Below are 17753 nucleotides of genomic sequence, written 5' to 3'. Positions count from 1 at the left end.
GAGTGTAGAGACAGCACACACAGATGACAATGACAGAATGAGAAACTACGGTTAAGTCACTCCACAGGCAATCACGACAGTTCATGCACTAGGGTTCTACGGGTTGGAAAGTGTTTACGAACTAGGCTCGTTCTCCAGGATGTGAGCAAAGAGCGCTCGAGAAACCTGACTGCCTTCATTCTCACCAGTCCTCCTACTGCTCCTTTTCTCACTGCCGGCCTTTTCACTCTTTGATTTTAAAGGCGCTGCCTCTGTTTTCTTATCTCTAGCGGACTTCGCGGTAACTGAAGGCTGGCCACCCCGGGAACTCTCGGACAACGACGTGTTTCTGGAGGTACTGTCTTCCTCATCCGACACCTCGGACTGCATCTTTTTTTCTTCTTCAGAGAGGCGGTCCACAAGCTTTAGGGTCTCACCACTAATGCCCTTAAAATATTCAATGGAATGTTTACAGACTTCCTTAAGCTGACTCTTCCTGACGTGAACTGTGGTGGTGGCACTGGAGGTGGTGACACAGGTGGGTCTTACCTTTACTGGCAACTTGGATGGAAGCTGTTTGGCCTTGTCTTTCTCTGGCTGCCCTTGCTTTTGTGGGGGGCATGCTTTTCTACCTGGAGCTGGGTTACCCCTGTGTGTGTTTTTTACTGGAATTCTGGACTTTACGTCTAGACAGGAAGAAGAGGTACGGGTTTTGGTTTTCTCAGGTGGACTAACCTGCTTCGTTCTACTCACTTTCATGTTTGGCATATGATTTGGTGGGAAGGTATCTTTGCATGAAGTGGCCTTTATGGGAAGTTTGGATTTTTGCCTAACCCCTATCGGTGCCTGTGTCTTTTGCTGCTCTCCAAGCACTTTCTGCTTCTCTCTCACACAGTGTCCCTGGAGCACCCCTGCCTTTTTTCCTGACGAGCTTTTCACTGGGTTAGCTTTCTCTGTGGCACGAGTGGGTGCGGCGTGTTCTGTCAGAGCTACGTTACTTGTAATGTGATCTGTCTGGATAGTGGAGGAATCCAAATTGTTGTTGTTATTAAAGTTATCTTTTTGAAAACCGTGTTTTTCCTGGGGCCTACCACCCACGTGGCTATCGGCTGAATTGGAAACCACTGTGACAGCTTCATTGTCTAATCCCTGACAACTGGTCATCACAGCTTCTATCTTATCTGCGACTTCTCCAGGGCCTTCTTTCTTCATGGTCATGGTGGACGCAGAAATCCCCATTTTTATAGGCGTGCGCAACTTGGGGTCAACTTTCAAGGTGTTAGTGGCTGCTGCTGACTTCTCCAGGGAGGCACTACTGGGTGTGCCTTCCTGACACTCTCCGCTGGCAGGGATGCTGGGTTTAGGTTCGACCGCAGGTGCCTCTACATTTCTCTCTAGATTGGTTTCTACAGTGGTGTCCCCTGACTGTGGCTGTGGTGGGGCAGTGACCATACTTTTATCCCCTTCCCCCTGGTCCCCTGACTTCCCTTCAGAAGTATGCTCACCAATCTGGAAAAATTGGAGCCTCTCTTCAACAAAATCCCTCTTGCTCATGTCAATTGCACCACTGCGAGTCATCTCAAACATTTTTCCTTCATGAAATGGGAAGGGGTTAGGCTCACTAGTTGGGGTACTTTCATCGGTTGGCGTTCTGGCTGGCGTTGTATCGGGGGTTGTGGCTGGAGAGCGGTCTTCCGCAGCCAGACCGAATGGCTTAGTTTCATCTTCCCGGGATTTACTGTCAAAAACTTCATCATCCCCTCGGCTATTAGACCAAGGGTCAAAATCTAGACCTTTGGTAGCTACTGTTTTAAAAGGAGTGGCGAATTCTTCATCTACTTTGTAACTGAAGTAAGTATCAGGAAACACTGATCTGTCAGGATGTCTGCCTTCCAGGGTGAAAAACTGGGCCCCCGACTTCTGATCAGTCTTATCAGGAGTCTTTTCGGACGAAGAACTTTTCGAAGATGGCTTATCTTCCTCTGGTCCCACCCTTCCCTCTTCCTCGATGACTTCAAGTTTGCTTTGGCTAAAGGAGCGGTCGGCTGGCTTCAGAATGCCCTCCGTGTTCCAGATGTCTTTCTTAATTTCCATGGCCTGGCTTGGGAGCTTGGAATCACTCTCCGTCAAGCCGTCATCTTCATCTTGCAGGTCGTAGCCATCGAGAGAGTCGATCTCTGTGGCATCTGTGTCGTGCGAAAACTCGGCCGTGGTAGCAATGGAGCACTCGGTGATGGACTGGTCATTGTTCCCGTTCTGGGCAGTTTCATTCTGAGGCGATTCAAGGCCAAACTCATGATCTTTTCCAGACCCATTCGTTTCCAATTCCTTCTGGTTGGAAGCCTTTTCAGCAGAAGCCTTGGGTTTTGCCGTTTCCTGTTGATCACCGTCTGCTTCCTTTAATTTGAAGGTGTATTTTTTAACTGGGACCGGTTGGTAAAGCGACTCGTCATCGCTCGAATCACTGACGTCTGCCCCAGGAGGAACCGGAGAGGGGGGCTGCACTCGGATGACGGGCTCAGCCAGCTGGCACTTGTCATGCTCATCTTGCAGACTGACTTCGGTCATGCCAGCCTCTCTTTCAGGCAGATAGAGATCCCCCTCCGGCTCAATCTGGTCGGCATCCAGCGGCGGAGGAGGGGGGAACTCGATATAGGCAACTCTGTTGGTTTTGGGTCTTTGGTTAGAGTCCTTGCTCACACTGCCAGGCATTTCGCGTGCGCCTATGACCTCCTCCACTGTAGTCTGCTTTAGGGAGGACGACTTGCCCTGCTCCTCCTCCTCCGACTCCTCAGAAACCTCGGGAATTGGGCTGGGTTTACCTGGTATGTAAGCTATCAGTGAGTCTGGCGTCTTAGACGTAAATTCATAACTCACTTCCTCTGAACTGGGTGTTTCTGGTGTTAAAGGGCTTTTCCCAGAGCTGTCTAGGAAGGAAACTTGCTCTAGAGTATCATCTTCTGGGCTACCTTGGGGAGAAGGAGGCTGCTTTTGCTGTCTAGTTGTATAAAAGGTCCCCCTGGTCTCTTGGACTGTCTTACACTCCTGGCTGATGATTTTTTTTACACTTCCTTGTTGAATCTCCTTTTCATATTGCTTCCCCACCTGCACAAAACTGACATACACAGGTAGAGTTTTTATCTCTTTCCCTCCCTCGGACGGGGCTAGTGGTGCAGCTTTTTCCAATCCGTCAATGGGACTGTGGTCGAACACTTCGCTAGAGGGAGATTCTTTTCCTGGGCTAAAGTCTAACGAATCAGGAGATTTGGTGGGGGAGCTTTCCGTCTCATCGAGAGAGGGGCATAGGCCTACATAGCTCTGATGTTTGGAAACTTTGCTGATTTCTGAATAGGTAACTTTCTCTTCTTCTAGAGAGTTAAAGTGCTGTGTCTCCACTGTCTCTCTGTGACTCGACTGGGGTGACTTTTGTGGTAGATCGTGCTTTGGAAATGGCGACTGCTCACGGAAACCAACGGGAACGTGAGAAGATGGCGTTCTCCGCTCATCGGCCATCCTGACCGGAATGTGCGACACCGCCGGGCTCTCGCTTCTCCTCGGAGGTGGGTCAAGAGCCCCGCCAGGACGGTCCCCTTCTTTCACGACATATTCCCTGTATAAGACCTTTTTGGAGGGAGATTTTACAGTCATTTCCTTCACTTCTGAGAGAGAGCCATTGGTTAACAATTTGTGTTCTCTCTCAGTCACAGACACAAAATCACTCCTGCGATCAACCATTTTACTCTCGGGGTGACCCGTGTGATTCTCCCTTCCATCGTGAACAAGCACATGCGAAAGCTTTTCTTTCTGCAGCTTATTGTTAGCGGCTCCGGAACTTTCCCACGTTCTAAAGACCTTTTTGTCCCAGGGTCCCTTAGTTGCTAAATCTGAGGTCACGTGACATGCCAAGTCTTTGGCCTGTGGCTCAGAAAAAGAGTCAGGCACCGCTGCACTTGACATTTCAGTCCTCTGCTTTTTCACATCATCAGGGCCAGAATCATTGACAACCATGTCGCTGCTTTGCTTGGGCTCATCTTTAGCTTTTAATATCATAAAATCTTTCTGGGCAGGCACTCTTTCGTCTGAGAGGTCTATGGCCTTCTGCTGTTTCTCTCTAGCAAAAAGCTGGTAGACAGGTAGCTTGCTCTCCTGCATTTTTTTAACTGGGATTCTGGAATGGCCATCTGGCCTCTTGTCCTCTTGAGTGGCGTCCTTACTTTTGGCCTGTGCGCCTTGTTCAAATTTTAATCTAATGGAGCTCAGTTTAGATTGTTTGAGCTGAAACCCAGACTGGGGCCCTTCTGGTGCTTTGCCCTGTGGCACGCCTCCTGGGGCTTCCTCCGCGGACTTGCTGTCCTCAGTCTGTTGGGACAGAACCTTCTTCTCCGGGCTGCTGGGCAGACTGGACGCTTTCCTCTCACTGGCTCTGGGGAGGCCTTGCCCATCATGGGCATGATGCCTCGCCTTAACCCACTCATCGTTGGATGCCAACAGTTCTGTCAGCAGTACTTTCTCGGGGCTGCTACTGGTAGAGCTTTGAGAAGAGTATTCTTTGCCATTTCTGGGGCGTGCCTTTTTCTCTGGGGACTGCAGTTCATCATTGAGCTTTTCGGTTTTGTCACGAAAAAACTGTGACACTTCAGTCAGTTTTTCTTCAGCTTCCTTCACAGTCCTGTCCACCCTATCTTCATACATCAACTTCTCTCTCCCTCTGTCTAATCTGTCCTCAGTAAAGCGCATCCACATGGCGTGCTTTGGACTACTACCATCGCCAGAATAGTGCAACACTGTTACTTTATCAAAATGCTCATCTTTAGACACTTTACCTACACCATTTTCAGACACATCTTTATAGATTTTGGAGAGAATTTCTTTTTTGGGGGCAGTGACTACTTTTTCTCTGGACCGCTTATCAGACCCCTGTAACTCTGAGCTAGAGGGTCCTGCATGGTCTGTCACCGATTCCTCAGTATCGGAATGAGACACATCTAGCTTTTCTGACAGGAGCATTTTCTCAGCAAACCTGTAAGACTCCCCTCTTAGTTCTGACAACTCATCGTCATGGTATTCTATGGAGTGTTGACTCAAAAGCTTCAATGTTTTATAAGAGTCATCAGATATGAGTTGAGCAGAACTAGGGCGGCTATCCTCTTCTTGGGACACAGGAGTGTTTACTCTGGAAGACTCCAGATAGGAAGGCAAGGACTCTTCGGCAGTGAGTTCTTCCTCTTCTTGCTGACCCTGCTCCTCTGAACCGGGAAAAGCATCGTGTTTCTCTGGCAGAAAATCTTTTAGGTTAACATCTCCCCGGGATAAGTCTTTCTGATACACATACATTTCCTTTTCGGGATGCTTTTTGGTCTCTCTAATAATGACTTCAGTGGGCTCAGCTTGGTTACCTTTTTCGATGTGGACTTCTATTATACGCTCCAGTTTGGGTTTCATTTGGCTGTCTTTCTCTGCGTGCTGGGCTGGGGTGTCAGCAGCAGACTTGTGGACGTCTGGGGCCACTGCCGACTTATGCTCAAACAGACCTGCCAGTTCTTTGGAGGGGTCCCGGCCAGACTGAAAGGCCTTCATGATGTCATGGACCGACATGGTCTCTTCGATTCTTTCAGAGGCGCCTTCACTGCCAGGCGGAGAGTGATACACCGTCCTGGTGGTAGTGGTGATGTGCGTCTCTTCTTTGACACGCATGCCTTTGCTCAGAGCTCGGCTGTGGTCGTCTTCGTCACTACTACTGGCTTTCATTTGAAAGGCTTTCACTTTCTCTTTAATACTGGACGTGCTGGGCTTGGGTTCTAATTCTGTAAACGTGGGGGACGGTTTGGGGGACACGGGCTCCTCTGGCTGGGCCTGGGCAGCCTCTCCAGTGGAGGGCTCGTAGCTCCTGATAACGTGAACCACTTCGGTTCTCGTCTCTGTGATGACGGGAGGGATGGGGACTTCGTGGAACAGCGGCTTGGGGCCCGTGCTCTCGGCGCTCTGCGGGGCCGAAGGTGTCTTTTCACTTCTCGTTTCAAAGCCGCTGTCAGACAAGGGACTCTTGTCCTGGTCGTGCTGAGAAAAGTCATCGGGTGACTCTAAGATAGCGTCTGACCCAAAAAAGGAATCGGCCATCTTACACAACTCCTTCTCGGAGGTGGAAGGCCTCATGGAGGCAGGAGGCATTTTGAGTTTGTGTTCCTGCAGAGCGATGGCCGGTTTTAGAATTCTTTTCTGTCTTTCTTCGCCATCTTTCTTAGCATCCTCAAACTTGTACTTTAAGTTGGCCAGGGAGCTGCTCCCAATGTCATTCGTCAGGTAGTCAATGACCTTGGTCAAGCTGTAATCCTTGTCGGACGCAGCCTTTGCTTTGACCTGCACCCGCTCGGGCAGGGTGGGGGAGCGGCTGGAGGCGGCCTGCTGCCTGGCTTCTCGGATTTCTTCGGAACTGAATTCTGTCCAGTCGTCTTCGGGAGAGTGTCCTTTGTCACTCTTCGGTGACTTGGGTGATTTGGGCGGGCCTTTATTATCGACACACACATCCTTTTTAAGGATTTCGCTAACTTTCACCAAGTCTTCCTTGACTTTCTCGACAATTTTGAAAGGCTCCTCGTCCTCCACCCTCCCCTCTTTGGGGGGTTCGGGCTGGAATGGCTTCTCCTCGGGCACATCTGTCTGTAGGATGGCCGTCATCCGCATGAGGTCCTCTTTCATCTCGGCCACGTCCTTTAATATCTCCTGGCTGGACGACAAAGAAGAAGAAGATGGTGCGGACAACTTAAGGGCAGAGGGTGCGAGGAACAAGGATGACTTGACGGGGGATGCAGTTCGATTGAAATGGGGCTGGGGACGTGTCTCCGCAGTCAGTGTCTTAACGGGGGACAGCAGGGCTGCTGCCGACTTTGCAAGCGAGTTCGAGTCTGGGAGCTTCTTTAATGCTGGTTCTGGCAGCACATTGACCACGGAGTACACTGGCACGGTTATCACCGATGAAGTCACAGATGAGGTAGTTGCCGAGATTGACGACCCGAGGGATGAGTAGAGTGCACTTGCGGAAGGAGTTCGGAGCGACTGCAAAGCTGATGGGGCCGAGGACATGTATGACCTGAGTGGGGAAAAGGGCATCGCCGTCGTAGAAAACACTCTCTCCACCGCGTCCGTGGCGGCGTTGGCCGCTGCACTCACAGAGTTTGTGGCGGTAGAGATTTTCTCCTGTAACGTGGCAGAGGCTTTGCATCCATTAATCAAAGTCGAAGATGAGGGGTACTTCAGAGGGGAAATGGATCCATTGACCAATGCTACCTCTGCGTGTCCAGGCACCTGCTTCACCGGCGATGAGAGAGAAGAGGCCATCGTAGCTTTCGCCGATGAAAGGATATCAACTGCCGATTTGGCCGGAGACACCACTGACTTCAACGGCGAAGATATGAGCGGCGCTGCCGAGGTGATGATCGACTTAAACGGCAGACTGGAGGAATACATGTTAATGTTTGACTTGGGGGAGGCAGGGGGGGTCATCGTAATGGATGACCTCTCCAAGAGGGACCCCGCTGTGGTCACGGGAGAGGCTCGAGGGGAAAACATAGGACTGGACGCCAGGCCTTTTAAAGGCGAGGCCTCCGTGACCGTGGGAGCTCTAACCAGGATGCCAGAAGACACTTGGACACTGTATGGAGACTGCGACACCACTGTTTTTATCGGTGAGGACATTGTCCGAAAGGATCTAATCGGAGATGCCACATCGCTAATGGATTTAACTGAAGAAGTAGTTGACGCGCCTAACGTGGATTTGATTGGAGAAGGAGTCGAAACGGACCACACAGATTTTAGCGGAGAAGCTGATGGCGTGTTAGAGGAAGAACTGGATAAGGAAGTGAAGCCTGACTTGGCTGGCCCGGGCACTGTGATCGGAGCTGTGGTCCAGGACTGGTATGGTCTTGTAGAAAAGAATGGCTTGTATGAGTAAGAAGTGGGGAGGGATCTTGTTGCTCCTGCACTCCGTTCAACTGTTTCTTAAGTTTTAAAAATGAAACCAAACACAAAAATCAACAAAAATGGTTGAGAAACAGAGAGACCAGAGAAAAAAATTGGTCAGTAAACTTTGAAATATTACAAAAGCAAGTACAATTGTTTGCATGATTTAGGATGGAAGAGGCAAAAAGGAACAATTAAGCAAAAGAGGGAAAAACTTTTCCACAGACATAACTAATCCAACGTAAAAAACACACAAGACACTAAATAAATAAAAAACAGAGCAATGTGAAATGAAAGACAGAAAAAGCATGTCGCAACCAAAAAGGCTAACAATGAAAATTAGAAAACACGAGGAAAGAATTAATGATGAAAAATAACCACAATGGAAAACTGTTCCCTTACTTCCTATTGACTTTCTTATGTGCTGGTTTTGAAATATCAGTAGCCATTCTGTTTTGCCTGTATAGGTTAATGTTTGTTTTGTGCAACCATAAAACTCTCATTTTAGTAATTTCTAATGTTTCCTCACCTTGAACCATATCAATGTGTGTAACTATATGTTAAACATCTAAAAGTCTTTTTTAGAAAACCACTCAAGCCTATTTCATGCAGAATCCAAAATAACTTTTAAGTGACAGGCAACTGATGTGCAAACTGTGAAGCCACTGGATTTTAAATCTGCATCTTCCATGCACAATTCGGTTATGCTTCACACCCATAAAAAGCCAATAAGAGCAAGAAATTCTCTGAGTCAGAATTTTAAAAGAAAACAAAAAAAAAAAAAAAAAAAAAGAAAAGGAATGTTTGCATTTATCTTTTCCATGCAGTATATTCCTTTTGGTGAGGAAAAAAAAAAGTGATATGAAATGATTTTAAAATGCATGTGTACACACACACACACATAAAGGGAAGAAAAAAAACTGAAAATATGATTCATGGTTACCATAAGCAAGCAAAGCAACAAAGCATTTTATCATGCACAATATATCATGGCAAACAAGCCAATGATGTAATACAATTTTTATGCCATAGTATGCACAGTATATAAACTTTAAAAATACTTTCACAAGAGCATTGAGAAAGAAGAGTACACTTTTTCCATGAGATGTGAAGTCTTGGTACCTTTTGAGATTTTTGGAAAATATTTAATACTGCATAGTAAATAAAAACACATCTGCAACTATAAACATATCCATGTTTGGTGTTGTCATCATTACGGATAAAAGCACACATTTTATCTCATGTTTTTTCATAATCTATCATACTTTTAATTCTCAAAAGGTATCATGGGGGAAACCTAAAAAAGCACATTCATATTTTTAATACCTCATATTAAACTTATCTACAGTGGGATACAGTTTGTTTGTTTTTTTTGTATATAGATGTCAATGGCAAAGGTCCCAATTCTGGTGCCTTCCCGGAATATTCATGGCACTCATGGATACCCCAAACACTGGAGCAGCCATGAGGCAGACCTACCACTAGCAAAGATGGATTTACTACCAGCATTCTGCTGGCAGTGGGACAAGAAACACACAAATGAGGTAAGCACACCTGCTAGGGGAGAGCAAACACACACTTAGTCGTCTCTACTTCTACAAATCTAACCAACAAACCGAGCTGGTCACAGAGGTTTGGAATGCCTGCCAAGGGTAATGTGTATGTCAGAGTGACTGCACTGGTTCAGAACAAGAGTGAACTGCAAAGAGGAAATGAGAATCTGCTTCGTCTTTATGCTCCTCTTCAGGCTGTGCTCGTACCATTGCTACAATCCAGTCCTTGGATTAGCAGCCACTCCCACAAGGGTGAAGATTTTCATTCCTAGTGTACGTTTAAATTCAAACATTCAGAACATATCCTTTTCTAGACTGGAGGAGTATTATTCTAAGGAAAAGTGGAAGGACTAAGGAAAAACTCACCCATTCATTACCCCTCCTAGCCATAATTCTCAATATTATATCACTTAACTCTGTTAGAAATACCACACTACAAATGAAAGGTTTGGGGATTCATTCAGTTCAGTAAATTTTGGCTCAGTCCAATGCCATGGCTCAAGAGAATTTTTCTTTTAACTACCAAAAACTGGAAAAGCATCTCTCCTTTACTACTGAAGGCTGACTCATCAAGCAAAGAAGTCTTTTGAACAACCTCTATGGTTTTATACCTAAACAAGCATCCAACTTACTGTTCAGTTACATGTTGTGTTTTAATGACACACATTTTGTGGTTCCTTTTATAACAAAGGCAATTTCTGGATGTCAGGCAGTTAGAAAGGACAGGTAGTGAGAGAAAAATCTGCATTCACTTGGAGTTCTACCAATTCAGGGCCATGACTTTTCCTTAGTTTCCTTAGCTCCTTCTGACTCCTTTCAATTCAATTCTCTGTTTACCGCCATTCTGCTCTCTTTCATGAAAGAGAAAAATATCCTTGTTCTTCTATCAAAACTCAGAGATAGCCTACATACACCTTAATTGACACTAACCAAATAGTAGCAACACTTTCATAAGTTGGAAAAATTCAACTGACTTAGCATATACCTGACCTTATAACTCCTATTTCCCACAACCAATACCTTAGGGACCAGAATCAGATGTGAGCTGGTCTGCCCAGAGTATTTCTGTCCTAAAGTAGCTGGTCCATGGAGCTTAAGGATATGGCCCGGGAGTCCCAACTAGCTACACAGTGATAGTCTTAGCTGGGGCAGGGGGAGGTAAAACAGTATTCCAACAAAGACATCCCCCCAGGAGATCGAGTTACTGAAAAAAATCATCTAGTTACACACACACACACACCTTTCCTGCATTGTAGCACAATGGTAGTTAATTTCAGAGAAGTTGGGAAAAACCAAAGTTGGGGCTCTCACTGACAAATTTTCAATCCTCCCTAAACTCAAGTCATGAGAGTAATAGGAAACAGCTAGAAATCATTCCCTAATTTGGAAATAATTTTTTTGTACAAATCTTTCTCTAAAGTGGCACCACTACATCAATCAAACACAGTGCAGTTCTCACACCCTTAGTTCCTATTGGTAGAGCAGTTATATTAAGGGCTGCAGTGATCAACAGAGGTGATAATCATGTGGATGAGAGGAGGGGAGGAGAAGAGAGAGGAAGAAAATGAATATGATTGAATGAATCTATACCTCAATACTTTTAAACCAGTTAATGAACCAAAACCATCACTGAGAGATGAGTCTAACAAGCCTTTAGAACATATTTAATAAATGGCAGGGGAGGGAGAAAGAGAAGGAGGGAAAAAGAAGTCAGTCAACATGTGCTACCTCAAGAAGGTAGGAAAATACCCCTCTTTCAAAGTGGGCAGAAAAAGAGGCAAGACTAAGACATACTGACCTAGGTAGACAAAGAAAAATGAGATAACAACTAAAGTTACTTTCTCATATTTTTCTACCATCCCACATACATAAAAATAAACATTTTCTCTTTTGAGCATAGATTTAAAGCAGCATCGCTTCAACAATCTCCCAGCACAGTTAACAATCAAAGTGAAACCATGGTTTTTTAAGATAGGTGATTTTAAGTAATAAAAGTGGTTAAAGGCTTTTAAAAACCTGTTTTGAAGCTAGGATCTAGGGGTGTTTGTGCCTCATATCTTCAACTATGTACAATATATTCCTTAGATTTCATGGTATTACTCAGATTTTCACGGTAAGGTTTTCTTGCAGACAGTTTTTCTTCTGCCATGGGGTTTTCAAATGACCCCAGAATTCTGACTGTATAGAAAAAAATGTCTCTTCTTATAAAAACCTGCATAGATTAGTAAATGTGTTAGAAAACTCACTCATTCCAGGCTCAGTCAAGTAGCTGTAGCGCTTACGTAAAGCTAAAGATGCAAAGCTCTGTCGTTTATCTGCTTTCTCGGCCTGAAAAGGAAAAAAACAAAGACCGTGTCCAGCATTTTTGTGGCATTTCATAGTTTAGAAACATTTTGTAGGATGTTATGTTAATATCGTATTTATCCTTATTTTTTCATCGTATGGAATTTCCTCATTAAAATGTGATTCTAAAACCCCACCTCAATGTCTCAAACAAATAGCCATCATTTAGCAAATATATGAGCACCAACACAGCAGACTACAGGGAACTACAGATACAAGACGAGAGTTACAGAGACTTCTGATGCTGAACAGGAAATTTCCCCCAATTAATTTGGCCTCAAAGCACATATATCACAATGTGAGTACATTCCAGGAAAAAAGGCACACAAAGGTTATAATTCTGATTACTGCTGTTGTTTCTGTGTGTTGATAGGCAAGTATCGATGAAAAAATTAAAAACAGGTTAATAGTTTCATTAAGAATAACGTTATTGAGTCTTAAGGTTGCTGATTCTATTACTATGAAGGTGTGAGTTTTAAAAATCTAATATCATCTAACTTGGAGAAATATTAGGAGATAACTTATAAGAAAAAATTCATTCAAAGCTTAATTGAATAATTATATCCTTAAAAAATGGCCAAGATACACTTCTTTAAGTAGAATATAAAATATTTATCAATAGCCATTGAGCACATATTTTATATTATGTAAAACACAAGTTGATTTGTATAATAAAATTTCATATATTACCCACGATCTTAAAAGTTATAACACAGTTGATACTAGGTGAAAACGTATATTTTGATACATGTCAATTGCATTTTAAAATGTTTAAAGGACTTGAGTTCAACTTTTTAAATTGTTATTAATATGATTTTACTGAATATTATGATTTTACTGAATATTCTTATGCATATGTGGATAAAGAATGAACTATTCTTTAAGAAAAATGTATATCCTTTACTCATTTAAGCTAAAAAAATATAATATGTTTTCCATACTTTAGCCTGTTGCAATTTCTTTTATATAGATTCAATTCCTATATAGATTCAATTCCTATTCTATCTCTGGTAGAGTAAAAGCAAAAATGTTCATATTACCTCATCATCTTGATCTGACTCTGTCTCCTTTTCGTTCCAAGATGCATTGCAGAGACAAGGAATATTATAATGGACAGCAGAAAAGAATATCAGGATATGAAAAGGACTAAGTAGGAGCACAAAATGCAAGCTGATTTAGAAGGCAAAGCAAATCAAAAGAAGCCAACAAAATGTATCAAGAACAGTACATCCATGGCAAATTAATGTGCGATGTCCTTTGAAATCATAAAAAAAAAATCAAAAAAAATCTATGAACTACCAGCAGAAGCAGAGGCAATAAACAGGACTCCATCATACAAACCATAAGAATCTGACACCACAGTAACGAGACATAGTCTACACAGAGACCAACAGAACACGAGTTTCAAGAGCTTTGATCATGTTACATAGCATTCCTTAATTGCACACCAATGGCCACTTCTTCAAAACCAAGGAAAGAAAGTTAAAATAAACCGATACCAAAAGATACCTTTTTATGTGCTGGCAGAGTGATATTTAAGTTGCAGACAGCTGTTTGAGGCAGTCCTTTTGTTGTCTTTGGTTCTTTCAGGAAAGACAGACGACCACAGGGCTCTTGGCTGGTGTCTCTAATCTAGAAGAATTTAAGAATTTATGTAGCTGACGGCTATAGAAGTAGACTTTTCTAAGGAATCCTGTCTTTATAAGAGTCAAGCATGTTTGTTTTATGGAGACCTTCAAGAGGCAGGAAAATAGAGGGAAAAGAGGATGATAACAATTACATGGCCTCTGAGGTGGTCACATTTAAACTCAGCGAGATTTAGAATGTCCCATTCCTAGTCTAAACACAGGACTTGTTGTGTCTGGGTTCCATGCATTTTCTTCCTGTCTCATAATTTCTTCCTCTCAAATCCTCAGTCTCAGCAACACGGATAACAGCAAATAATAATAATGACAGTAAAATCATTGTCCTATGTCCTTCTGCTCTCTGAGGAGAAAGACACACTTTTCCAAGAAGGTCCATGGGCTCCATCAGAAATGAAGGTGAAGCTTGAGTTCTGAATTTAACTTTCATCCATTATTTGATTACTGAGCAATAACCAGCTATGAGGCATTTTATTATACTAGAGGGTTTGGTCTCACAAACATTTTCTTGAACAGAAATGACTATTTAGCTGTTGAAAAGGTAAGGACTTTTTAAACAAATTTTACAAAGTTTTCCTACCTGAAAAGTACACTCATGTAGGACTGAGACAAAAATCTGACCTCGTTCCTATGACTTCAAATTTGGTGGGATATTTCAAACACAATACGTGTGACTAGGACAGTCACGGAGTTGCTGCTGATGAGAACTTACCTTGATGGAAAATGGCAGTCTATTTTCTTTGAAAGCATAAAAGTTAAAAACGAGTTGCTGTCCTCCTTTGGTCAGTGGAGCCAGATTTCCATAACAATCAACATAAATAGGTTTTCCTTCCAGAACCTTTTAGAGTAAAAGAAACACATAATTTAATATTAACTTTAATTAAAAGAATTTTGAGACTTTAAGTCACATTGACATTAACTGAATGACATGTTTCTATGTCACATTTGTCTCATTAGGAAATTACTTCTATAGTCCTATTTGCCACAGAAATAACTATTTTGGCTCACAATTTAATAACTGTGACTGGAAACCGCATTATGGATTTTATATAAGATAAAAATCATATATTTCTACCCTGGCAACTTGAAACATGTTTGAGAAAGTACCTGACATCAATCACTTGTTCAGATAGACTCTGAAAAATTGTGTGTGTTTTTTCTTTTTTTAATCTTATCTGATGTCTGGGTTTGAAAAAGCAAAATCATGGTAATGTGTATAGACAGTAACCATAAAAATAAGATAATTTGAGTAGCTACAGGAAAAAGGAAACTATGACTCAGATCCATTAGAATTATATTTTAAACACTAAGACAACCTCAACAACATTTAAAACAATTTGAGAATGAATCTATATTGTATTTTTACAACAAAAACTAAAATAACATACTTGATATTTATAGTGAGCACTATTATGGTCTCAAAATAAAACTTCGTATCTGGGGGAAATAATTGAATGAACTTGTTCTGAACAAGGTACCTCAATATCTTTGCTTCTTGCAACCTCCTCAAAATTCTCTTGCTGCTCTAAAGTTTTGTCCACTTTGTCATCTGTCATGCAGAAACACCGCAGGGAGGATTCTACAGGATCGTTCATTTTGGCAAAAACAACAAACTTGGCCATATATGGAACACATATTAATTCTCTGTACAGTTGCGTGGCTAACCCCACAGTTTCTAAGACTTGATGGCAGTCTGCAAGCCAAAATCTGATAAAAAACAAACAAAGCCCAAACAAAACAAAACAAAACAAAATGTAAGTATGGAAATGAAGTGACTTAAACTCCAAATCTTAAAAAAGTCAGAATATAAAGGGACCTAAATTAAAACATTGACTTGTTCATAAACAAACAGCAGGATGTTTGTTGCTCATCAAACAGAGAAAATGGTAAGATTCTCTTTCTTTCCCATAAAATTCTTGTTTCCCTCTAATACATACCCATACATGGGAAAACTTCCTTTCTACTCCTGTTTTGAGAATTTTTAATCTATAACTTTACAATTGGAAGGAGCATGAATTTTATGAGAGAAAGCTCCTATCAGTATTTACAAATTAAAGTTGCTAAGAAATTTTACTAGAAGAATCCAGCCTAGCACCTTATAGCTTCCTACAAAAACTGGGCTTGTCACAGTGAATTTTACATTTCTAATTTAGACCCAACTTCACTATCAAAACTGTAAAAAATAACCATAACCATACTGGCATTGAGCACAACGATCTTTACTTTCCAAAAGCTAATAAAACTAATTCCTCATTGCTTTTTGGAATCCTTTAGTTCCATACCTGGCTGAAACATTGGTTGTAAAAGAGACACAATCCTTTATAAATGTCAAAGGAGTAGTTCCTGTGATGTCTTCCCACTGAGCCGGTGAGGTGCCCCCTAAGAGAACAGCAGCAGATATGGCGACTTTATTAAGAGACATGCTCCTTGTAACATTTGCATCATTATCCTGTTATTCCCGGTTTGCCGGAAGCTTGCAAAACATCAACACTGTCAATTAATGACATTTACTAAAGGTGGTTTTCCTCTTGACTCTCCTTTTATACATTTGCAGGCTTATTGTGACCTCCTTGTCAGATACTGTCCGATTTTTTAAAAAAAATCACTTTTCAGTTTGTCCAGGTATTAATGAATGGCTTGAAATTGGGGTAACCAATCTATAAATGGATTTTGCAAGTGTACTTTGTAAGTGCCACGATGTATTGTTTCAGATAGACAATCTGTGTTTTTTTTTTTAATAATGTTTAAAAGGGCAGTAACCATCAAGAAAATTAAGAAGCAACTTATTTGTACTAGCTGAATCATTTAATTTACCAGGGACAAAGGGTGAATCAGCCATCAACATTATTCTTAAAAATAAAACAAAAACAAAAGACCCAGTCTATCTTAATCTTGGGATTTTCAGTGAAAAATCACATTAGGTTGATCAAGTGAGGAATTGAGCTCTGGATTCCAGGTGCGTCTCATAAAACATGTACTCCCGAAGTCCTTCAATTTCCTATTGTCAAAAGGGTGTCACTAAGTCCACCACCTCTGTCTAGGTCACCAAGAGATCACCGAGATGCCCCAGCAGATGCAATAATATCTCAATCACCTGAAGAGGGCGCTGTTATTAAATTTAATTAGTAGGAAAATTGTTAATTAATTTTTAAATGATATCATTTTAAAGAAATTATTAGAGGGATAACAGAAATGAGGTGATGGACAAGTAAAAAAAAATATTTTTTCTCCTTCTTATAATGTTGGCATGGGTATTTCAAAGACTTTACATTTTCTTACAGAATCACGGCAAATCAACAGCAAGTACAGCAACACCATGACCAAACCTGTGATGCTGCAGAGAAGGCGCAGGTTGGGTGTGGCATCTCCCTTGTACCCATTGGACACGCCTTCTCCCGAGGGCGGGGGCACGGGAATGGTCATTGTGATCGGTTTATGGAATTTCCTTCTTCTTGGTTCCACAGTGACAATTGGGCTAAATGTTGCTTTGTTTCCAAGGATCTTTTTCACAATTTCATCTGGAACTGGCTGAGCCTAGAGTCAGAAAAAGAATCTTCAGTGGAGGTGGCCATTTTTAAAAATCTCATTGGAAAGTTGACTTTTTTTTTTAAAGTTGACTTTTGAAGTGAGGAGGAAATAATTAAAAAATACACAACCAATAAATGTCTTTTTCTTCATCCATTCGCATTATTTCAAGAAGGTGTCAAACAACCACAAACAAAACAAATCCCAAATAATCCAACACTGTAGCAGGAACCAGTCATCCTGAATGTTTCCCCAGTGTAACAGGCAGCGTAGGCTTGTGTGACTGAGAGGGAATCCAGTCTCTCAGCAGAGAAGCATCCTAGTCTAATCTAAACTAATGGACAACAAATATTGTGTTCAATATATTTAAAACCTATGCAGGGAATTTAGTAAAACAATACAAAGGCAACTTGCACCAATGTAAAAAAATGGAGGATTTTCAGTTACAACAAAAAAGAAAAAATTAATGATTTCAAAGGATTTCAAATCTAGTCTTCCAAACTGAAGTTCTTCCTTTTGATCTCTTTGCTACTGAATATTTATATGGGAGAGAGCTGAAGGACCCTTCCTGCCAGCGGAATGTAAGGTGGTCTCTTTAGCTAGGTGTTTACGGAAGGCCTTCCCCGGACTTAAAGTGCTCAGCTCTAAAAACCCAACTCCTTGGGCACGAGAGGCAACTGTCAGTTAAATATTTTAAATACTCTATTAATTAACAACACAAATTAAGTTATTTCAGGCTATTTTCCTTAGTAAG

General features: G+C 42.2%; 1 protein-coding gene across 9 annotated transcripts in view; it reads right to left on the bottom strand.

Moving 5' to 3' along the window:
• ANK3 (ankyrin 3) overlaps positions 1-17753 on the bottom strand; it is a 555635-nt gene that overhangs the window by 30082 nt on the left and 507800 nt on the right. For 8 of the 9 annotated variants that reach the window (XM_084903938.1, XM_084903933.1, XM_084903937.1 and 5 more), the window contains 6 exons: positions 16801-17008; positions 15757-15853; positions 14953-15181; positions 14187-14312; positions 13341-13463; positions 11735-11816 (listed from right to left, as the gene is read on the bottom strand). In XM_084903938.1, the coding sequence (XP_084760064.1) occupies positions 11735-11816; positions 13341-13463; positions 14187-14312; positions 14953-15181; positions 15757-15853; positions 16801-17008 (865 nt within the window). Of the gene's footprint in view, positions 1-185; positions 7974-11734; positions 11817-12871; positions 12899-13340; positions 13464-14186; positions 14313-14952; positions 15182-15756; positions 15854-16800; positions 17009-17753 lie in introns of all 9 variants that reach the window. The other variant, XM_084903932.1, reaches the window with a different exon arrangement.

This window comes from Pipistrellus hanaki, assembly GCF_964339955.1.
Source record: "Pipistrellus hanaki genome assembly, chromosome: 14".
Lineage (NCBI taxonomy): Eukaryota > Metazoa > Chordata > Mammalia > Chiroptera > Vespertilionidae > Pipistrellus > Pipistrellus hanaki.
Note: the sequence above shows the minus strand (reverse complement) of the source record. Positions and strands in the feature narration are given on the sequence as shown.